The following is a 20,933-nucleotide window of genomic DNA, read 5'->3' on the forward strand; positions in this document are numbered from 1 at the left end:
ACTGTTGTTGCTCTCCCTATCCTCCCAGGTAAGGCCACATCCGCCCCATACAGCTAAAGCCCATTTATACCACTTTAGCTATCATGGCTCTCCCTACCCCCAAAAAAAGAATACTGGAAATTGTAATTTACCCCTCACAGAACTAGCATTTCCTCAAAGAACCCTAAACAAACCACTGTTCTCAGGATCACTTAATGGGGGGGCAGTTAAAGTGGTATAAAACTGCTTAAAATGTATGGTGTGGATTAACAGAAGATTGACAGCAGGGAGAGGCCTGCTGGGGCAGAGCTGGAGAACTATGGCTGCCCAGATGTTGCTGGACTGCAAGTCCTATAATCTGTGACCACATGCTATGCTCATGGTTCTGTATCTGGCATCCATGTCTGTGGGTGACTGCAAGGTATGTGGAGGGAATTCTGGCTTTTCCAGAGGGAGTGGGAAAAGGCAGTTGAGAGGCCTTTAGGTAGCCAAGATGAAGAGGGAGGTAGCCGAGAAAAAAGGTGATTATTCAGGAGTAATTATAGGAATCCTTGAAGGTTGAAGGAACTAGTGGTTGACAGGTGGCTGCTGTTTGAAGCTGCCCAGAACCCAAGAAGAATTCTGCTATGCACAAACAAATGACATTGGCTGCCCTTTAAGTGTTTGGCATGGTGGCTTTGAATAAGAATTTGGTATGGCACTGTTGCCACCCCCATATATACCTTTTGGATCGAAGATTATCATCAGTGACTGCTTTAAGTGCTCACTTGTGTTAGGCTCTGCCTATACTCTACCAAAATGTAAGAATTTTATGTATGGTAAGCTACAAACTAATATAGTCCCCCCACCAAACAAACCCCAGGATGGATAGCAGAGAGAAGTTGCTTCTGAGACAGGTTTATTGGAGCATGAGTCATTGTGGTCAGCAGCATCCTGTACATCTAAGCAATAACTTGATGTTTATTATTAGTATTTTAATTCCTCAGTATGCATGCTGTTGTAGCTTGTTGCCCCAACTTCTCCACTGTACTCTGAAATACTGTGATTCTGGTCTCTGTTGGTGAATGAGAAGAAATGCTCCTTGAGATGGAAGGAAACAAATGTTCTGAGGTTGGACTGCATTGAAATATACTGAATGAAATAGCAGTGAACTAGAAATGGCATAGATGTGATTGGACGGAATGATCTGGATGGACACTAGAGGTTTGTAAAAGAGTAACGGAATCAAAACTGGTTCTGAGAATGAATAAAGTAAGACAAAAATTAGAACGAGGATCTGAATAGATGTGTGATTGGAATGCATGACCTGTCTCTTCAGGAAACAAGTGGCTCGCTACACAGGCTGTTGGCCCTGAACTTGTAATAAATCTGCACCTAGTTGAAATGTGATTCTTCTTAGAGAGACATTGTTTTTAAATGTTTGTCAAAACAATCAGATGTTTTCCGCTTTCTGATTCTGCCCTACAGCTTTAACTTTCTAGGTACATTTCCCCACTCTTTCATTGGGAAGTTTTGTACAAAGTGCTTTTTTAAAATATTAGATCAGAAGGAGTTGGCAGAAGCTTTAAGTTGCAGTCCTGTTTACACTTGTGTGTAAACCAGCTGTTGGTGTGCCAATTAAATAGGGTTGCAAAGAAATTAGACATTTTTGAGCTTTTTCTGAGGAAAATCAGCAAAGACGACACTGACATTGACTGCCATACATCTGGATTTTCCCGCCCAGACACTGGTTGGAGCTACAGTATTCTGGATATGTCCGGATGTATGGCAACCCTTAAAAAAAAACTTGTTTCTTTTGTGTATGTCTTTAGATATATTATAGTTGGCAAGTTTTGACTGATACTGATATAATACGTGAAATGTTTTATTTACAAAGATAAATAATACAAGGATACATAGTAATGGAAATGTAGGTGTCTACTTATGCCTTGGTTCCTTCTGGTTTTGCAGTTGTTAAGAAGCATTAGGGCTGTTTTATACTTCCGGATTTCTACCAAGCTATGGTTTCTGGGCACCGGCAATTATGCAGCAGAATAGCATGAATCAGAATTGCACTGTGATACATGATGGCATTTGTTTCTGTTATTGAAACACTTTTATTTTTGGAGCAACTGTAATCAAACCCTCGGATATATGAAAGTTCACACATCTAGTCCAGCCCCATGCAATGTAGGAACCACAACTGAAGCATCCATGACAGATGGCCATCCAGCATCTGTTAAAAAACCTTCCTCTGATCCACTGTCTAACAGCTCTTACTGTCATGAGGTTCTTTCAGATGTTTAGTCAGAATCTCCTTTCTTGTAACTTGAAATTGAATTGAAATTGGTTCAGGTTTGTGGTCTACTAAGACCCCTAGATCCTTTTCACATGTACTACTGGCAAACCAGGTGTTCCCCATCTTATTTTTGTGCAGCTAGTTCTTCCTGCCTAAGTATTGTCCTTCATATTGAACTTCAAGGTAATATAGAATTCTGATTCCATCTTCTGAGGTATTAGCTACCCCTCCTAGTCTGTTGTCATCTGCATGTTTGCTTAGCATCCTATCTGTTCCTTCATCCAAGTCATTTATAAAGATGTTGAATAACACTGAACCCAGGACAGAACCCTGTGGCATCCCATATGTCACTTTTCTCCAGGATGATGAGAAACCACTGGTGAGCACTCTTTGGGTTCGGTCAGTCAATCAGCTACAAATTCACCTAACAGTAACATCATCTAGCCCACAGTTTACCAGCTTCTCCACATGACTGTCATGGGGGACTTTGTCAAAAGCCTTAATGAAAGCAAGATATGCTCCATCCACAGTATTCCTCTGATACACCAAGATTGTAACTCTATAAAAAAAAGAAAAGAAAAGAAATAAGATTAGTGTGGCATGACTTCTTTTTCAGAAACCTATGCTGGCTCTTAGTAATCACAGTATGCTTTTCTAAGCACTACTCAAAGAGTGGCTGTTTAATTACTATTTGTTCTAATACCTTTCCTGGTATTGATGACCGCTTGGTAGTTGCATGGGTCCTCTTCCTCCCACCTGCCTTTTTAAAGATGTAGAAATCATTTGCCTGCCTCCAATTGGCAAAAACTCCAGTATTGCAGTTAGCATACGTTCAGTGTTCTAATGAATGCATGAAACGGACAATATTCTGTGGAAAAATAAAGCACAAGAAAAATTCCTGCCTCATAAACTTCAGCGCTTTCTGAACAAAACAGGAACAAGGCATGGGCTTAAGACACTCCCTCCTTGCCATTTTGTGTTTTGAGATGGTGATTTATATAGGATATGGACAAACAGTACTTATCTGATTCTGTTGTAACCAGAGACCTTGGAAGATAATTGCTGTGGGATTTTTTGGGGGGTGGGAGAACACATAAGCCCAAAGGTTGTTTCTTTAGTGGATTGTCTGAACCAAATTACAGAGGATGGCTTCATAGAATACATTTCTTCTTGCTTGACTTTGGTGAGAAAACATATACATAACTCTGCATAAAAATTATGCACATGATTGGAAACTAAGTCATGTGTTCATGTTACAAGATAGGCAAATGATAGTTTCACATATTATTTACGTGGTGCCGGTAAATCTTATCAGGGAGCTGTTCTTATGGTATTTGATTTGGAAAACCAGGCGCAGCATTTGGGTGATTCATAACATGAAAAGGACCAGGTTTGCAATGCTTAATTATCAGTGTGATTAATCTTTAAACATAGCCCCAGAGTAAATGGTGGAGCAGATGAACAATGACTTGATTTGGGATACTTATAGAAACTGCTGCCATGTAGGATGCATAGATAAAAAATATTTTTACATAATTTGCTTTCAGTTATTACAACTATTGGTTCTTGCTTTAGGAAGAAAGTACAAGAAGGCTTAGCTGGATCTTCACCAATCCAGGCTGGTCCCTACGGAGCTTTCACTGGGTTTTCAACTAAATAAACACTAATAACAAACAAACAGTATAGATTTCATGTTTAGTTATTTTTACAACTCGTCTCCATGTATTATTATAAGGAAATGTCATACTCAGATGGCACTGATTTCTAAAAGAAACATCATCTTTGGTTAGACTGTAAATTTTGTTTTCTTACGTTTTCTCAAAATGCACTAAGGCCTCCTTCAGTGAGGTTCTACAAATGTAAATAGAGTAAAATCTTATCAGTTGGTTAAATCTAAATAATCAGCTAAAAAGCAATTACCATATTTTTCGCTCTATAAGACGCACCAGACCACAAGACGCACCTAGTTTTTGGAGGAGGAAAACAAGAAAAAAAAATATTCTGAATCTCAGAAGCCAGAACAGCAAGAGGGATCTCTGCACAGGGAAAGCAGCAATCCCTCTTGCTCTTCTGGCTTCTGGGATAGCTGCGCAGCCTGCATTTGCTCCATAAGACGCACACACATTTCCCCTTACTTTTTAGGAGGGAAAAAGTGAGTCTTATAGAGCAAAAAATACAGTACTTGCTTTATTGTCTTATAAATTAAACATTAAATCAAGATACATTCAGGCAATGCAATGCAAAAATCTAGATGCTGGGTTTAAAAAGGAGTAAAGTAATAAAATTAAGTGAAGTTTCTAAAACAGAGATGCTTTGGGACAAAGGAAACCTCTGGGCAAGGATTCAAAAGTAGAAAATTAAGCCCCAAACCAATAATAGTAATTGGGAGCTCTTGAAGCTCAAAACCAGTTCAGTATATTAGAATCCACTCAAAACTGGTAACAATGATCAAATAGAATTCTTCTCATGCTTGAACATCTCTGCTAGTAGAATATCTATATATGATAAGTGTGTGCTGAAATTCTTTTCTTTCATATGACATATGGATGGAGTTAGTAGTGGTGCAAAGACCGTGGTGTCTAGTCTGATAGTGGTATAGGGAGCATACTATGACAATATCCTGGATTGTGAATTAGCATGCACATGCTCTGCTGTGTCTTGATTAACAAAATCCCAAATGGTACAGAGCCTGTTCTCGAAATGCAGTCCTTTCTGTGGCTTTATGCATTTTGTTTGTAAGCCACCTTATCCCAAAAGGTCAGGGCTGTTTGTAAGCCATCCTCTCTTAAGGTCAGTGTTAGCAACAAACAAACAAAATCCCATAACCACCATACCTGCTGTCTCCAGTGGCCTGTTGAACGCTTGCAGGGCTAGCCTACAGCTTTGGCTCTATATACACCCCATTTCCCCCTATTTGACTTCTAATCTTGGCAAAGTTTAATGATCCACACCCTTGGTGCAGTGAAATTCTATGGTGAAGAAAACAAGGTTGTGCCGAAAGTTCTTATTCAAGTGGAAACTTACGTAAGTGTTGTGAGTAGAAATAGTATGTGAAGTTGTAATATACTAATAGTAACGTATTTCAATAATGCTTAAGTTTGAATATCACACTAGTGAAGGTTTTCTTTTCCCTGAATAAACTTATTCTCATGAACTGAGCCTTAGGATTCCTGGGAGCTGATGTAATGTGCAAACCTAATTGAGAACCCACACGTTTTCCTCTGGGATTTGTTGTGATTTTCGTTTACCCCTTTCAATTATCATGTAGAGTTCCCCCGCCCACAAATGCTCCCTCTAGCTTTCTTGAAAAGGTGTTTCAGTTTTTTGTTCTAAACTCTTTGCTGTCATCTCTTCTCAAGTTTGTAACCTTCCTCTGATTTCAACAGCTTTTTCCTATAGTCTTTGCATAATGAGGGCTGGGGCAGGACTTGAACCTTGCTATCCATGTTATCTAACAATCCATTGCTAGATGTGTGAACCATTAAGGCACCACCCCATTCTCTGCATATTTGGTTACACTTGTGCAAGTGTCTTAGTACTGGCCAAGTTGATTCTTGATGGATATATTGGTGAATCATTAAAGGGACCTGTGAAGTTGCACTGTTGAGCTAGAGACACTTTATATGATCACATTTGACAAGCAATTGTAACGATGAAGAAATTTGCACTTTGGTTTTTTTTCAGCAGTGGAGTAAAAAAAACCCACCCTTGTCTCAAAACAAGAAGCAGTTGCTATTGTTGGCCATCCTGAAAGAGGAAGCAACCTTACACTAGTCTTGACTCTGCCTTCCTTGAGAGAGCATGTTTAATCTTTGACCTCTATGTTGCACTCCTGTGGGGGGTAGGGGTGGTCCGTGTCACTATTAAGAAAAAGAGGTAGAAATAAGCCAATATATATGTGGACTGTTTCTGGATAAAGTGACTTTTCTTTAAATTTTCAGAGTTGTTAACCTAGTTCAAAGTTTTCATATGAATTAGCCAGATGTCCAAATGAAAATCAATCACAGTCCATCATTTGAAAAGCAAGACTTTGGAGCCACCTTGCCCCAAAATGGCAACTGACATTCTGTTTTGGTGACTGAAACATAGGTTTAAGGAGCCATTTGGCACCTAGCTTATATATCTGCGCTTCTAACACTGGTCAAGAGGAAGCAGTGGGCAGCTGGCATTTTCTCTGACTCACTGTGGCCTTAGTGAGGCAGGGTCAGTTGTGCACCTTGTGCTTGGGGCAGAAGTGATGCATATGTCCAGATTGGCACTGCATGACACAGTGGAGAGCAGCGTAGTACCTTGGACTCAGTTGACTGTAAAATGGGGTGAAGACCAAATACAGAGACCTCTCTCCCTCACCCCCATTTGCTCAGTGGTGGTATGACTGCACGGTGGTATGAGAAACTGCAGCCACACTGATGTTTCTCCTGCAGTCCCCTCAGCAGGGGCCACGGGCTGAAAGGCATAGCGATCGACCTCTACCTAAATGACCTCTTGGTCATGACAGCAATTGCTGTTTGTCTCAGGAAGCATTTGTATATGATCAGACATACAAAGAGCCCCCTCAGACCCACACAGCACATTCAGCCTTTTGATAATCACCAAGATGTGGCAAGATAGTTTCCACCAAGGAAGCCAGATACCCAATGCCTGGCTCGCACTCAGAGAGCGCAAGTCTCTTCTCCAAGTTTGTAGGTGGAGCTGGCTCACATTCAGGACCCATGATCCCACTTCATGGATCCATTATCACTACATTAGATTTTAACTTCAGAAATATTCTAACTAGGGGCCCCTTCAGTGGCAGCTTTTTCCTTATCAGATCTTATTTCCAAAGTGCTCTATCTTATGTGAACATGCTCTACTTGTTGTAATGTGATGTAAACCTCCTCTGTGCTGCTCATATAGTTATTTTGAGATCAGTTACCTAGTTTCTTCTTGGGAAAAGCAGACTCTTTGCACACTTCTGAAGTGCTGATCACATGTTTTCTCAACTGATGCAAAATGGTTCCTTCAACTAATCCTTTTAGTGTAAGAATTCTTCTTTGTTGCCAGCTGGGCACAACAAAAAGTCATTTTCTTAACTGCTGAATTGAGGCTAGTTCTTCAGTTGAGTAACTTTGGAGTTATTCAGCCTGTTAGCATGTTAGCAATGGATATGAAAATATTAATATAAGTTTTAATCACTATTCTCTTTCTGTGCTGTTGATCTTTAGCAGAGACACCCACAGGATTTCCTGGGCCCAGAACATTGTAGGTGGATTGCCTCCCCCACCCCCATCCCACAATGTATTGTCAAGAACTGATGTTTTTGCACATGCATTTACTATTAAAATCTGTTTTAAAATAAATTACAGTTATTGGAATAGGGTGGATACTATTGCAAAGATAAAAGTGGGAGAGCAGGGAGGATAATACACATAATCTTGAGCTCTTGAGTGAGAAAGCAAGATACAAATATATAATGTCACTCACAGCAGCACCACCGGACCCTTCCCCCCTGCCCCTGGCAACAGACTAACATGGCTGCCCCTCTGGAAATGGATACTTAACAGGCAGTTAAAATATTCATGAAGGATATTAATTAGTGGCAGTCAACCATCTGTCTAGAGACTTATTCATTGGCAGCATCAGGACTATACATGCAGTCAACAAAAATATACTTGCTGTGTAGTCAGACTGGATTACATGTTGCAGCATAGAAGGTTTCTTGCTGCAATGCAGCTTCTGTTTGCCCAGGCATTTTCAGCCAATATCCTTGAACCTATTCTGTGACCCTGAAGATAGAATTCTGACTAGGGTTGAGCTGGGCATTTGACTTGAGCAAACATTGGGCAAATAATGGTCCAGTATTTTATATTTTTATTATAAAAATATTCCAGTAGTCAGTGGTTGGATATGCATGTTGAATGCAAAACCAAATTGTTTTACAATAATGATTAATGAGTGGAAGTACTACTTAAAAATTGTTGCAGGTAAGGTTTTTTATAAATATAAACAAGTCACTGAATAGTAGTTTGGCTTTATTCCTGGAAAGTTAGGGTCAGCCTACAGTTAATACACTTTTAAAAAAAGAGGGGGGGGGGGAGAGAGAAAAAATAAAAAATAAACCAAGTAACTTGTACATCCAGAAGTCAATGTTAAGTAGGCAGCAGGCCAATTGCTCATTTCCTTTGCGTCACCTTCAACCGGTTTTTCACCTCGATCATCAAATTTCTCGTCTTGTATGGCTCTCACTGTTAGCGAATGGCATAGTAAAAAAAAAAAAAAAAAAATCCAATTTTTTAAAGAAGTAAGCTTCTACCTACACAGTGGCATTCTGAACTTGATCGAGCACTTGCGGTATCCTTCAACAGGTGAATAAGCAATCAACTGGCAATATTTGTCTGATCAATTGGCTAGTGTACCCATCCTAGACTGGGGAAAAGGTAAATGAAGCTATGACCTGTCTAGAAGAAAAAGTTCACATACCAGCTGAATCTTCACAGGGTCTAAAGCTATATGTACCTTACTTCATCTTCATTTTTAATGTTGATTTTTCAGGTTTTGCAGAAAACGATCTTGCCTTGCTGAGGGTGTGACTGGGGGCCCTGTTGTCTTAAATGATTTTCAGCAGGGCTCTTTCTGCCACTAAACAATTTTTTCTACTGTACTTCTCTTCCCTTGCATACAAGACACTACTGTGAAGCAGTTTGGCAGTTGACTTGGAACAGAATCGCTCTATGTTGGCTGGGTGGAATAAAACACACAAGCTGTTCTCTTTTTCTGTTCTTCATAATTTTTGTACCAAATACCTTTTGGAAAACGTTATGCTTAGGTCAAGAATGTAGTGCAGCATGAGTGAAACCCCCTTTTAAAGGCACTGAACATAAAGTTGCTTTTAATATGGACACCTTTACTGAACCTGTGACAGAGTTACTGCCACTTCTATGCCCTGCTGGCTACTTGAAATGAGGATGGGGATGGCAGCTTTTCATGTTTTCCCTCCTAGCTTTTCTCCCCATACCTACCTGCCCACCCACCTGCCGTGACTGAAATGAGAGGGAATTAACCATGCTATCTCCAGGGCTGGTATAGTTTTGGGACCTGTTGGGGGGGGGGGCATCCCAAAGACCCATGGACTGCTGGTAGTTCATCAACTGCAGCGGAGCTTTCTTTTGCTACATCAGGGAACTCCAGAGATAGAGTTCTGCAGGCTACTATGGCTGCTCAGCCACTCCCAGGGAGCATAGGGTTGCTCCTTAAATTTAAATATTGAAAACACTTTTATCCCATTCTTCAGCTAAAAATACTTCCAGAGCAGCTTTATCAGTTCTAATGGTAAGACTGACCTTGCCCTTAAACTTAGTCTTAAAGGGCTAATAAAAAGGGCTAATAAAAAAGGAGGGAGAAAGAAGGAAAAAAGCACATTGGGCACTATTTATTAGTCAAATCAGGCATGGGGAACCTTTGATGCCACTAGGTGCTGCTCAACAACTAGTCCCATCAGCCCTAGCAAACATGCCCAGTAGCCGAGGATTATGAGAGTTATAGTTAAGCAATATTCAGAAAGCCCAAGGTTTCCCACAACAAATAATAGTAGTAAAATATGAGAACTTCAAGCCTTCTAAAAGGAGCTGTGCTTAAAGGTGTAAGGCTCCAGTCATAAATACCCTTTAAGATGGAAATAAGAGACCGCTGGATTTTTTAAATTCTTTTTGGCATCTTTGAGGAGTATACATAGTACAATGAGACAGTGATATACAAAGGTGAGCTGTTCGTGTTGGACAAGTAAACACTGGAATTCATAGGCACCTACTTGTATGTCACAAATGGAGATAAGGTCTAGGCAGGTTTTCAGTGATATCTTATTCTACAGTTTTCTGATTATTATAAGGCAGACCACTTGGGTTATTATGGGTAAAAAAAAAGGTAAAGGACCCCTGACAGTCAAGTCCAGTTGTGAACGACTCTGGTGTTACGGCGCTCATCTCGCTTTATTGGCCGAGGGAGCCGGCGTTTGTCCACAGACAGTTTTCTGGGTCATGTGGCCAGCATGACTAAGCCGCTTCTGGCGAAACCAGAGCAGTGCACGGAAACGCCATTTACCTTCCCACCGTGCTTTCGAACTGCTAGGTTGGCAGGAGCTGGGACCGAGCAACGGGAGCTCACCCCGTTGCGGGGATTTGAACCGCTGACCTTCCAATTGTCAAGCCCTAGGCTCAGTGCTTTAGACTACAGAGCCACCCGCGTATGTAGTACTTATTTAAAAAAGCCACCTGTATATATGTAATACAAGTAGAAAACCAAATCACTAACCTACAGTTTACCCTAGTGTTTATGCAAAGAACACAAAATACATCCTCACCCCATGCAGTAATATTGCATATTCAACAATATATGAAAGAAAAAGTGCAGATATACATTATCTTGAACATTATATTTCTAATAATCAAGGAAATCATTTTCCCCAAATTATATGTTCCTCCTTTCATCTTTCCATCTTTCTTTAGTAGGTTTAGACATACCAGGCCATTGACCATATCTTCCTGACCTTGCACAATAGCCATCATTTTTCATTTAAACCTTGGGTTGATAACTTCATTTCGTGGTACGTCATTGATATGGGATGTATGTGGAATGGATACTTGCTGAACTTCTTCCTGCCATGTTGCAAATTAAAGGCTTCTGATTCTTGGTGACAAACTGCATTGCTTCTTCTGTCCCTGCTGCCTAAAATGTCATTTGGGCTGGGAATGTGGGAAGAAGGTAAACTTGGTTCCTGGAATGAGTGATCATTGCTCCATATTCAGTCCTCTTTGGGATACCCTCAGTCTTAGCTGCCCATTCCTTTGCAAAAATATTTTTCAAGTCAGAGTTTGGAATGTCTGATTCTGTACTGACATAGAGCTATAGAATCCTTTTGAAGCTCCATAGGTCACTTCAGAATATAATTGCTAATAAATTCTTGTTTGCCTTTTTTAGGGCAGCTGAGCTCTATTGCCTTTCCCCGGCGTGAAGAGGAGTATCTCCAGCTGACAGTAAGCTGTCACCCATGCCTTTTAATCTTTGGTCAGAACTGCAATGCCAAATGTCAGTTAGTCAACATGCTTTTGGGTGAAAGACTGCTACCGACCTCCAAAGTTAGCAGTGAGGAGAACTGTAAGAGGCGTCGAATTCGCTTCACACATGGAAGACAAACACGGATTAGTTTGGCTCTTCCAGGACAGTATGAATTGGTTCACAACTTGGCAGCTCATCAAGGCAGATGGGAAACGATACCAGAAGAGGACTTAGAAATCCACTGCGATAATGAAGATCTCGCACACCAGATTGCAGAGCTGGAGGTTACACTGAATCACACTTTATTACAGGTACTGACGAGATCCAGTGTGTATGTACTTGCCCTGCCGTGTATAAACTTAATGAGAAAGTGAGCGTTGGCAGGAAGCATTTTAATGAATATTTTGCACCTACGTTTAGTTGAGTAAATTCTACATAAAAACTAGAGGAGTCCTAGAACTAGAAAAGAGTTTGTCTGCATTCCTAAAGACTTCTGAGGGCGGATACCACATGTTCTGCCTCAACCCAGTGGTTCTTGTTTGAAGTCTGACTGCTGCTGTGGATGATTGAGGGGCGGAGGGTGCAGTTTGCAGCAGTGAAGCTTTAACTCTTCCCCTGACTGCTGGTTTTGCCCATACTCATTTGCTTTTCCTACAGCCCAAGTGCCAGACCTGTGATTGTATAAACTTGCTTAGATTTCTGCAAAGTATCTGAGGGTGTAGACAGACATGGTAATAAAGCACAGTGCTTACAGGGGCACCTTGGGCCGTGTGTTGAACCCAGCTTCCTCCTGGCTTTGAATCTGAAATGACAGTCATATGTACCTGTGAAATAAGTGCTGATGGTTAATGCTCCTGTGTCCTCCATCTAGGAGTGGGGGGGCTCTATTATGCAAAACCTGCTCCAGAGATTGTGGGAAGATTCTTGGTAGCATAGGGCCAACCCATACACAACCAGATACCCTGAAGAAGGGGCAGACATGCCTAAATAGTTACCCTTGTCTTCACCGAAAATTTTTCTTGAATTGTTGTAATTAGCATTAAGGAGTCCTTCTAAAACAGGGGTCAGCAACCTAAGGTCCATGGGCCGGAAGTGGCCAGTGGAGGTTGTTTGAACGGCCCAAGAGCTGCCCCCGAACTGAGCTGCCCACTTGTGCACTGTGCTAAACCAACACAGCGCAGGGACTCGCTTCTGCAGCACTGGAAATCGCATCTGTGCACATGATCCAGCCCACGAAGGGATCTTCGCGGGACCAATCCAGCAAGATAAACATTGCCAACCCCTGTTTTAAAACTAAATAGAATGGATACTATGTTCTTCTCTCTCCATCCCTTGACTTCAAAGTCGAAATACTTATCTAGTGCATTCTGTAGCTCAGGGCAAGTGTAGGGGAGGTAATGTTTGAAAGGGTTCCTTTTACTTGGGATTCTTGCCTCCCGTGTGAGTCATGTTCACGATACCACTACCCCTCGAGGGTTTGCCAGCCTGTCTGTTCCTGAGTATAACTTTGTTCTGAATGTTTGTGAATGTATGCTCCGAGTGTTGAATTTGGTTTTGTGTACTTCAACTGAATATGTCTGCCTTGCTCTTTTTTTTTTTAATAGGTCAGCTAACACAGGGCAGCTCAAATATCTCTCATAAACTTTTCAAACCAGTGACAAAGATTTCTTTGTTAGGCTCCAGATATATCTAGGACAAATCAGATGAAAACAGCCACTCGGATTAATTTGTAAGGAGTGGCACAGGACTGTTTCCTGTGTTCTGTGTAGGAGAGCCACTGTGAAAAACTCCTCCTTACAAATGAAATTTTTAAACAGGGGAAGTTAACATTTACTTCTTATATGTGAAAATTGCATATCTAATTACAGGGAGGGATCTTCCTATTTCGTAATTTGCAAGCTTCAATGAGTGGTAACAAGGAAATACTTCCACCATAAGGAGAGGCATGGTATAAATTTTAAAAACGGACATAATCCACATTTTTAAAAAGTCAATTGAAAAAAGCATTGGGGCTTTTGCAAATCCATGATTGCTTTTAAAAGCATGGAAATTGTGAGTTGGAAATTGTGTGCCAGTAAATAAGTTGTACATTCTAACATATTGTGCTGTCTCCCACCTTAGGCTTCATACCTCCCACAGCTTGCTTGGGTCCTTTAGCACCAATCCGCTTCTGCTGTAGTTTGAGGGCAACACTTGTGCCATGTTCATGTTTAAAAGTTTGGATAAATGTTGAAATTAAGGAGCTTCTAGTGAAATGAATTGCTTTAAAACTAATGACAGTTTTGAAATAAATCCTATTGTCTTACTATGTAGAGTAATGGCACTAGGCAAAATAAGTAGAAAGGCTATAGGAAATGGGTTCCGTTTCTACAGTAGTATTTAATGGCTGCCAATAAGAAACACATCTGCACAGTAATCTAAATGCTAATTCACTTTGTTGGGAGCTCTAGAAAGGAAAGGTAGTCTAGATAGAATTATACACAGCCATCCCCTCTGTGTGACACAGGAAGTTAAAATCCATACCAGGTGGACTAACTGCAGGTTCCAAGATAAAATTTGCACACCATACAATTGCAGTAATAATGTCAGGCCGGCCAGACTAATCAAGAAGCAAGAATTAACCAGTTGGAATGAGATTTGAGCACTATCCCAGACTCCACTTTATGATATAAGTGGCAGCTTTATGTAAGCTTTCAAATCTTAACGAACTGAGAAATGGACCTTTGTAAACAAACACCTCATTCATCAGATGCAAAAAGATGGCTGACGGTTTGTCAGGCAGGTTCTCTTGCATCTCTTGCATTGATAAGAAGAGGGTTTGATGGTTAAAGATTCTGTTTATTGTGTGGCGTACATAGCCTATCTTTCACAGTGTATTCTTTAATCAAATATGATGTGATCTGATAGAAAGTGTGACCAGAAGATGGAAATATTATTTTTAACAGGGCTGGCACCTACAAAGTTATTCATAAATAGAAATACAGTAATACTAACGTTCCTTTATTCATTTGTGCAATTAGTTTTACACATTTATTGACCACCATGAGCCAACATTTTGAGTCTGAATTAAGTCTATTGAAATTTAGTGTAGCCTTAGAATACACTGAAAACTGTTGTGGAGAGTGACGGTTAAGTTTTTAATAAAAGATAAAATAATTTAAACCTGAACATAAGTTGAACCCAATCATAACAATGTTGTATCTCCTCTGAAAATATCAATATATTCTATGCATATTTATTGAGAACTGTGTTAGACCTTACTCATAGAGAGATTTGCAGTGTGCAGGAGGCATTTAGCTAGGTAAAGGAAATGAACAACTTAAATTTGAGTCATGGTCTTCAGGATAATAATGCACGTTGTAAAATTAATATAATTTATTGTCGAATTCTGTAATTTCAAATCTGGTTTGAAGAGCAACAACTATTATATACCACTAGTACCAAAAATATTAGAATTAAGAAAATAAAACAACACAACAGCAATCCCTTAAAATTAATTATCGGACTCTTAAATCCATTATCAGTGAAATAACTTATAAAAGAGTTATTGTGTCAGGATTGTCAGGATTCTCTCACATCTGTAGGAACTCTGGCTCCAGCCCTTCCTTCATTTCAGTTAATACTGCTGCGTGTGGGGCATCTAACTTTACCAATAGTATAGTAAGTTCTATTTAGGGAGGGGAGCCCAGTGTGAGTAGCAAATAAGAAAGTTAGCAAAAAAAAAGGTACTACAAGAGAATCCAGTACTTTCAAAAGGAGGTGATTTTGCAGGACTAATCCATAGTTAAAACATCCGAAGTTTTGTTGGACTACTAGTCTGTTGACTTCATTTTTGTCCTAATTTTTATATTGCCACGTTACAGTTTTGTATTTAACGATCTTACTGATACGATCTAAATGTATAGAGGCATCATTCTTTTTAATGCTATATTTAGTAGCACTGTCCCTATCAGTTTGGTAGAGGAATGGGACAGCCTACATTACTGCACAGTAGTGATTACTGAATGGCTCTGATGCCCCTGGTATGCAGACATACTAGTTTATAAATTGAGGGGTGAAACTAAAATAGCTGAAGGACTGAGGTATGTTCAGTGGCCTCTAGGAACCAGGAGATGCTGAGAGTAATTGTGTGTAGTTGGAGTAGGAGGTGAGAAGAAAACTGGGGAGAGGTGGGTTGGCCTGCTCAAGCCCCTAACAACAACTTGTGTCCTGGAGGTGTAGATTCTGGAGGGGAATCAATAAAGCACTTGAACAGTAGGGGAAAGTTTCATCAGGGTGGGAGAGACAAAGGGTGTCCTCTTTAATTTGTCTCTCGTCTCTCTGTCCCCCACTTCAGGTTTTCTGGAATCCTGTTAGGAGCTAAGGATACGAAACAGCTTTTTGTTGCACATCCCACTCATATTTCTGTATTTAAGAATTATTTTCCCATTGATATATGCACCTCTGTTATAAACATAAGCTTTTGTTTCTCTTCAGATTAACTAGTTGGCATCCAAGTGGCAATACTAAACTGCTTTTCAGAACTTATGTCAGTTTCATAGTACAGTATCTGAATTTTATTCAACGAGCTGCTCCCAGTTGTTTTAGAATGGTTTTTCCCTTATCTGTGTAAAAGAAAGTTACCTCCCTGTCTGCATCTAGTGTTGCACATATCTCATTTCAGCAGCTACTTCTGCTCTAACTATTAAGTTCAAGACCAACATCCTGTCTGGGAGCACAAAACGTTATCCACAATTGGGAATATTTTACATTCATAGGAAATGCTGCATTCTGTATCTCATTATTGTAACACATTTTTAAAAAACATTTTGTTAATTAGCCATTCCTGCCATATGTGAATGTCTGCTCTTCTTTTAGAACCACTCAAGTATTTTCTGAAGTGCTTCCTTTTTCATTTTTATCATTTATCATATATAAACCGTCTTGAAATTCTTCTCCTTAAAACTATGGATAAGCCCATAGTTTAAAGCAGTTTCTTTTTTAATACATCAATGATTCAGATGTAGGTGTGCATCCCTGTCTAGGACCATTTGTTATATGTCACTGTTGCAGGCAAATAATCTGTAGATTAGAGGCAATATGTATTAAAGCCCCTATCTGTATATTCTTGTTGCCTTTTTAAAGCTTCAAATTTGTTGCTGGTTTCATCTGTCTTTGTTCAAACTTATTTTAAAAAGTCTTGACAACTCTAGATAGGCCTTTTTCAATCCTTCCAGCTAGCAAGCCTTCACATTTTCTTCACTTTCCGGTCCATTTACAGATTCTAACACCTTTTCAGCAAGAAAATATTATTAGAGAAAAGGAAATTGTGGTTATTCTACTTGCAAATATCACTAAAAGCTATTTTGATGTTTTGAAAATAATAGTGCATTCTTTTTCCATTAGGTATAATTTCAAAGACCTGGAATAAATTACAGAATAATATATAAAATGGGATATCTCTGGATGGGAGATTCCTTAACTTCTAGTTAACTGATTTTTGACCATTAGATCCCTGCTAATTTTGTCACGCCTGGTTTTCTTAATAGAAAATAAGGCAAGGGCATACTTAAGACTAGGCCCGTGCAGAGTAGGGGGCAGCCAGCTTCACTTGCCCCGGGCCTCAGAGGCTAAGTCGGCCACAGACCGGCTGCTTTTTTGTTTGAGTTCACAGCTTTATTCTAACAAAACTCCTGTCCTGGGCCTCAGACAAGCTCTGTGTGGGCTTGCTTAAGACCCAATATAATTATGCAACATTTAGCTTCTAATACATTAATATTTGTGGGGTTTCATTATGTAATTCATATAAATTCAACCAAGGAATCATTGATGTGTCCTTCCATGTGGGAAAATGTGATGCTCTCGGATAGCCCTTCATTGCCCTGCTTTTCCTCCAAGCTACTTTTGACCTGCCATCCACTAAGCTTTTAGTTTCTGATCCCATCCACCCTGGGACAGAAAAAAAAAAGCTCCTCTGAAGCCTGATGTTCTATGTTCTTCTCCAGAACCTTTTCAGGATATCTGCAAAGAACTGGAATGGATCATTGCTCCTATGGTGAGTTGGGACACCCCCTTGTACTTCAGCTGGCCAGATCTGTTTCTTACACCTTAAGAATGCAGGACCCAATTAATAGAAAGTTTTGACTCAAAGGAAAGCTTAAAGCTTGCACGGAATAAGGAGAATAAGTAAATTACAAGAGAAAATGGAATGAGAGCAAGCACACTGCACTTTCTGTGTTCTCTTCTAATGGCCTTTGCTGTGTGCTGCTTCAAGATGCAAAAGCCAAGCCTCAACCCCAGGCACTTTTTGTTTTGCTATGGGCTGAGCCTTGTGCCTTCTCCTGTCCATGTGTTAGTCGCACAGCATACATTTCTACTGTTTCCGAATAGCCCTGTCTTCCTCTCTTTTTTGCGTCATTTCAGCACTCAGCAGAGTGAAACCAGCTGAGTACAGTGGTACCTCGGGTTAAGTACTTAATTCGTTCCGGAGGTCTGTTCTTAACCTGAAACTGTTCTTAATCTGAAGCACCACTTTAGCTAACGGGGACTCCCGCTGCCGCTGCTGCTCCGCCACGCAATTTCTGTCTCATCCTGAAGCAAAGTTCTTAACCCGAGGTACTATTCTGGGTTAGCGGAGTCTGTAATCTGAAGCATCTGTAACCTGAAGCGCATGTAACCCAAGGTACCACTGTATTAGCTTGGTCGCTGGACATCCATGCATACATTGGATTCTCTTGGAAGAGGAAGGAACTAGTTTTACCCAGTCAATACAAATGTGAATCTTCCTTGCCTATTATGAGTTGTGGACTGACCAATCGACTATTGGGAGGCAGACTATCCAGCTGCTGTTTCTAAATATGTATACATGTGCACAAAGATGTGTGAGAGATTCATGCATACAGGAAGAATGTCATGGGCATAGAATCATGAAGTAAGGCTGACCTATCTAGAGTAAGATGAAATGATTGAAACATTGCGCTAAGGAAATTACGTTTGGCAGGCATCAAGACCAAAATGGAATAACGGACTTTTGAACATTTTGCTTTAAAGAATTAGACTACCAGGATTGCATGTTTTATCTTTAAGTCTGTCAAAGGTTTTAGCTCTGACGATTTTAGCTCAAAATGATTAATATTATTATTTTTAACAATTTGGGGGCATTTGACTCAACAGCTACCTTCTGTGTGCCCTCTAAACCTGTTCTAGGGGTTTCTCCAACCCTGCAGAATGGATTTGCTCAGTGGGGAACATGCAGGAAGGGGAAAGAGAAGTTCCATTGAGCAAGAAGAAATTTGTTCACTTACAGAATGAGCTAATTGAATGCTGCTCTATAGACATTGTGTTTAAATATAAATTGCTTGATTAATCAGGCATCTTTGATTTAGTCTCTGATTATTTTTTAATCTATTAAGCGTTGTAGCCCTAGAGATTATTATTTTCCTCTGAAGCCACTGCCGCATGCCTAAACATTGAATTTTTTTAAAAAAGTTAACTGCACTGGCTCCCGGTAGAGTACAGGGTCAGATTTAAGGTGCTGCTTTTGACCTTTAAAGCCCTTCACAGCCTAGGACCCTCGTACCTACGGGACCGCCTCTCCCGATATGCCCCACGGAGAGCCTCAAGGTCCATAAATAGCAACACCCTAGTGGTCCCGGGCCCTAAGGAAGCTAGATTGGCTTCAACCAGAGCCCAGGGCCTTTTCAACTCTGGCTCCAGCTTGGTGGAACGCTCTGCCTCATGAGACCAGGGCCCTGCAGGATCTGATTTCTTTCCACAGGGCCTGTAAGACAGAGTTGTTCCGCCTGGCCTTTGGCTTGGAGCCAGTTTGATTCCCTCCCTCTCTTTCTTTTTTCCTTTCCTTCTCCTCCTGCGATGAGGCTACGTTTTAATATTTTAATGTTTCAATATTTTAAAGTTTTATTTTAATTTTGTTTTTAAGTTGTAATCATTCAACTTGTTTTTATTATTGCTTGTAAGCCGCTCTGAGCCTGGCCTTGGCTGGGGAGGGCGGGGTATAAAAAATTATTATTATTATTATTATTATTATTATTATTATACATACTGAATTTGATACCTCGAAATCATGTTTAAATGTGATTATTGACGTACTTCCCTTCAGTGAAATGAAGGAAATCAAAGAGGTCAGTTGCAAAAATGAGCTTCCAGCTTGGAGGGTTTATTGTTGAAGGTGAACCTTCTTGCATAACATCTCTGCTGCCTTCTGTGAGGAGCTGCAGACACTAGAAGGAAATCACAGATAAAGGCTATCTAGCAGAAAAATACCCAGCAGCAAGGCATTAACTGTTGCCTAAGCAAGATTAGTTGTTCTTATTAGTTGAGACATATCTTTTCTAACTTTTCTCTCCTTTATGTCTCCTAGAGACAGCATTGGTTTCCTCCTTTGTTTACTGCCATCAGCGTGAGTCATCTCGCATGCTGAATGTTGATTTGCACATCCAATTTTACTCTTTAACTTGCACTCTTGTCTGACCACATCAGTTTTTGTGTTTCCATGCTTGGGAGTCCCATGACAGTCATAACAGGCAAACCAATGTTAAATGTTTGTTTTGGGAGTAACAGAAAGGGAATTTGGGAGGATCTAGCGATACATGGAATAGCTGAAACTTGCTAGGATTTTTTTTTATTAAAATTAAGCCTAGTAGTGAATTAGTAGTGGCTTTATAACTTTTATCATAATTCTTCTGTCAGCTGTTGACAGATCTTGCTCATGCCTTGGCTACAGCTTTGGCAGTTTTGTGTGGGAATCTAAACGTTTGTTGTTTAATTGATATTGAAAAGATTAATGAGTGCTTAAAACAACTTTCCCTCTAAGATGCCTCTTGATTTTCCTTATGCCTTTACCAATTCATCTGCCTAGTTAAGTTTCCATAATGGTAATTTAAGGCTGCAAGGCTGGCCTAAGAAGTGATGATGATATTTAAAGCAGCAGTTCCTTCAGAAGGACATTTAGGGCACAAGGATGTCAATTTTGTACAAATGTGTACTTATGGATACTTGGCCATAACTGACATAATTTGTGTATAACTGATAGCATAGATCTTATTTTTAACATATTTATTATTACTTGGCTCTCTATCCAGAATATCAAACATACTTCAAATTAGACGCTGTAACAAGCTAGAAAAATACCTAACATGCTCCTGGTTTCTTCTGGGAAGCATATTGGAGGTGCTGAGTGTGCCTAGGATTGTGTATAATGAATTGCTGGGTCTGATGTAAAATAATACTGTATATCTTAAAGCTCAAGCAGATATTAACTGACTCAGGAAGGGTATCTCAGAAGCTATTACAGCATTTAACTGTTCAGGTACTTATAAAAAATATCTGGATCAAAGGAGCACAAGGCAATTTACAGAATATCAAATGCATGGTGTAAAGAGCTTAATTGAATGGGAGTCATCGGAGGGGATTTCAAAGGTTATAGACTTGGCAAGTGCTTGAATTCAAGGAGGGGCTAAGGCCTAATTCTCACTTAAATATCTCTTAATTTTTCTCTTGGCTTTACCACATCATCTGCCTTGTTAAATTTCCATAACCATAAACCTATGTCACAGTTGTACCAGTTCAGAATGCACATGACTGCTTAGACTGATGCTTCTCTGTACAGAAACTTCCCTCTGTTTAGAAAAGTAGATGTTTGGGAGAC

At 40.1% G+C, this 20,933-nt stretch overlaps 1 protein-coding gene across 1 annotated transcript in view; it reads left to right on the forward strand.

Moving 5' to 3' along the window:
* Nucleotides 1-20,933, forward strand: part of DSTYK (dual serine/threonine and tyrosine protein kinase) — a 37,703-nt gene that overhangs the window by 956 nt on the left and 15,814 nt on the right. The window contains exon 2 of the mRNA XM_083444299.1: nucleotides 11,210-11,598. Coding sequence (XP_083300425.1) covers nucleotides 11,210-11,598 — 389 coding nt within the window. The remainder of the gene's footprint in view (nucleotides 1-11,209; nucleotides 11,599-20,933) is intronic.

This window comes from Podarcis tiliguerta, assembly GCF_965153285.1.
Source record: "Podarcis tiliguerta genome assembly, chromosome: 6".
Taxonomy (NCBI): Eukaryota; Metazoa; Chordata; class Lepidosauria; order Squamata; family Lacertidae; genus Podarcis; species Podarcis tiliguerta.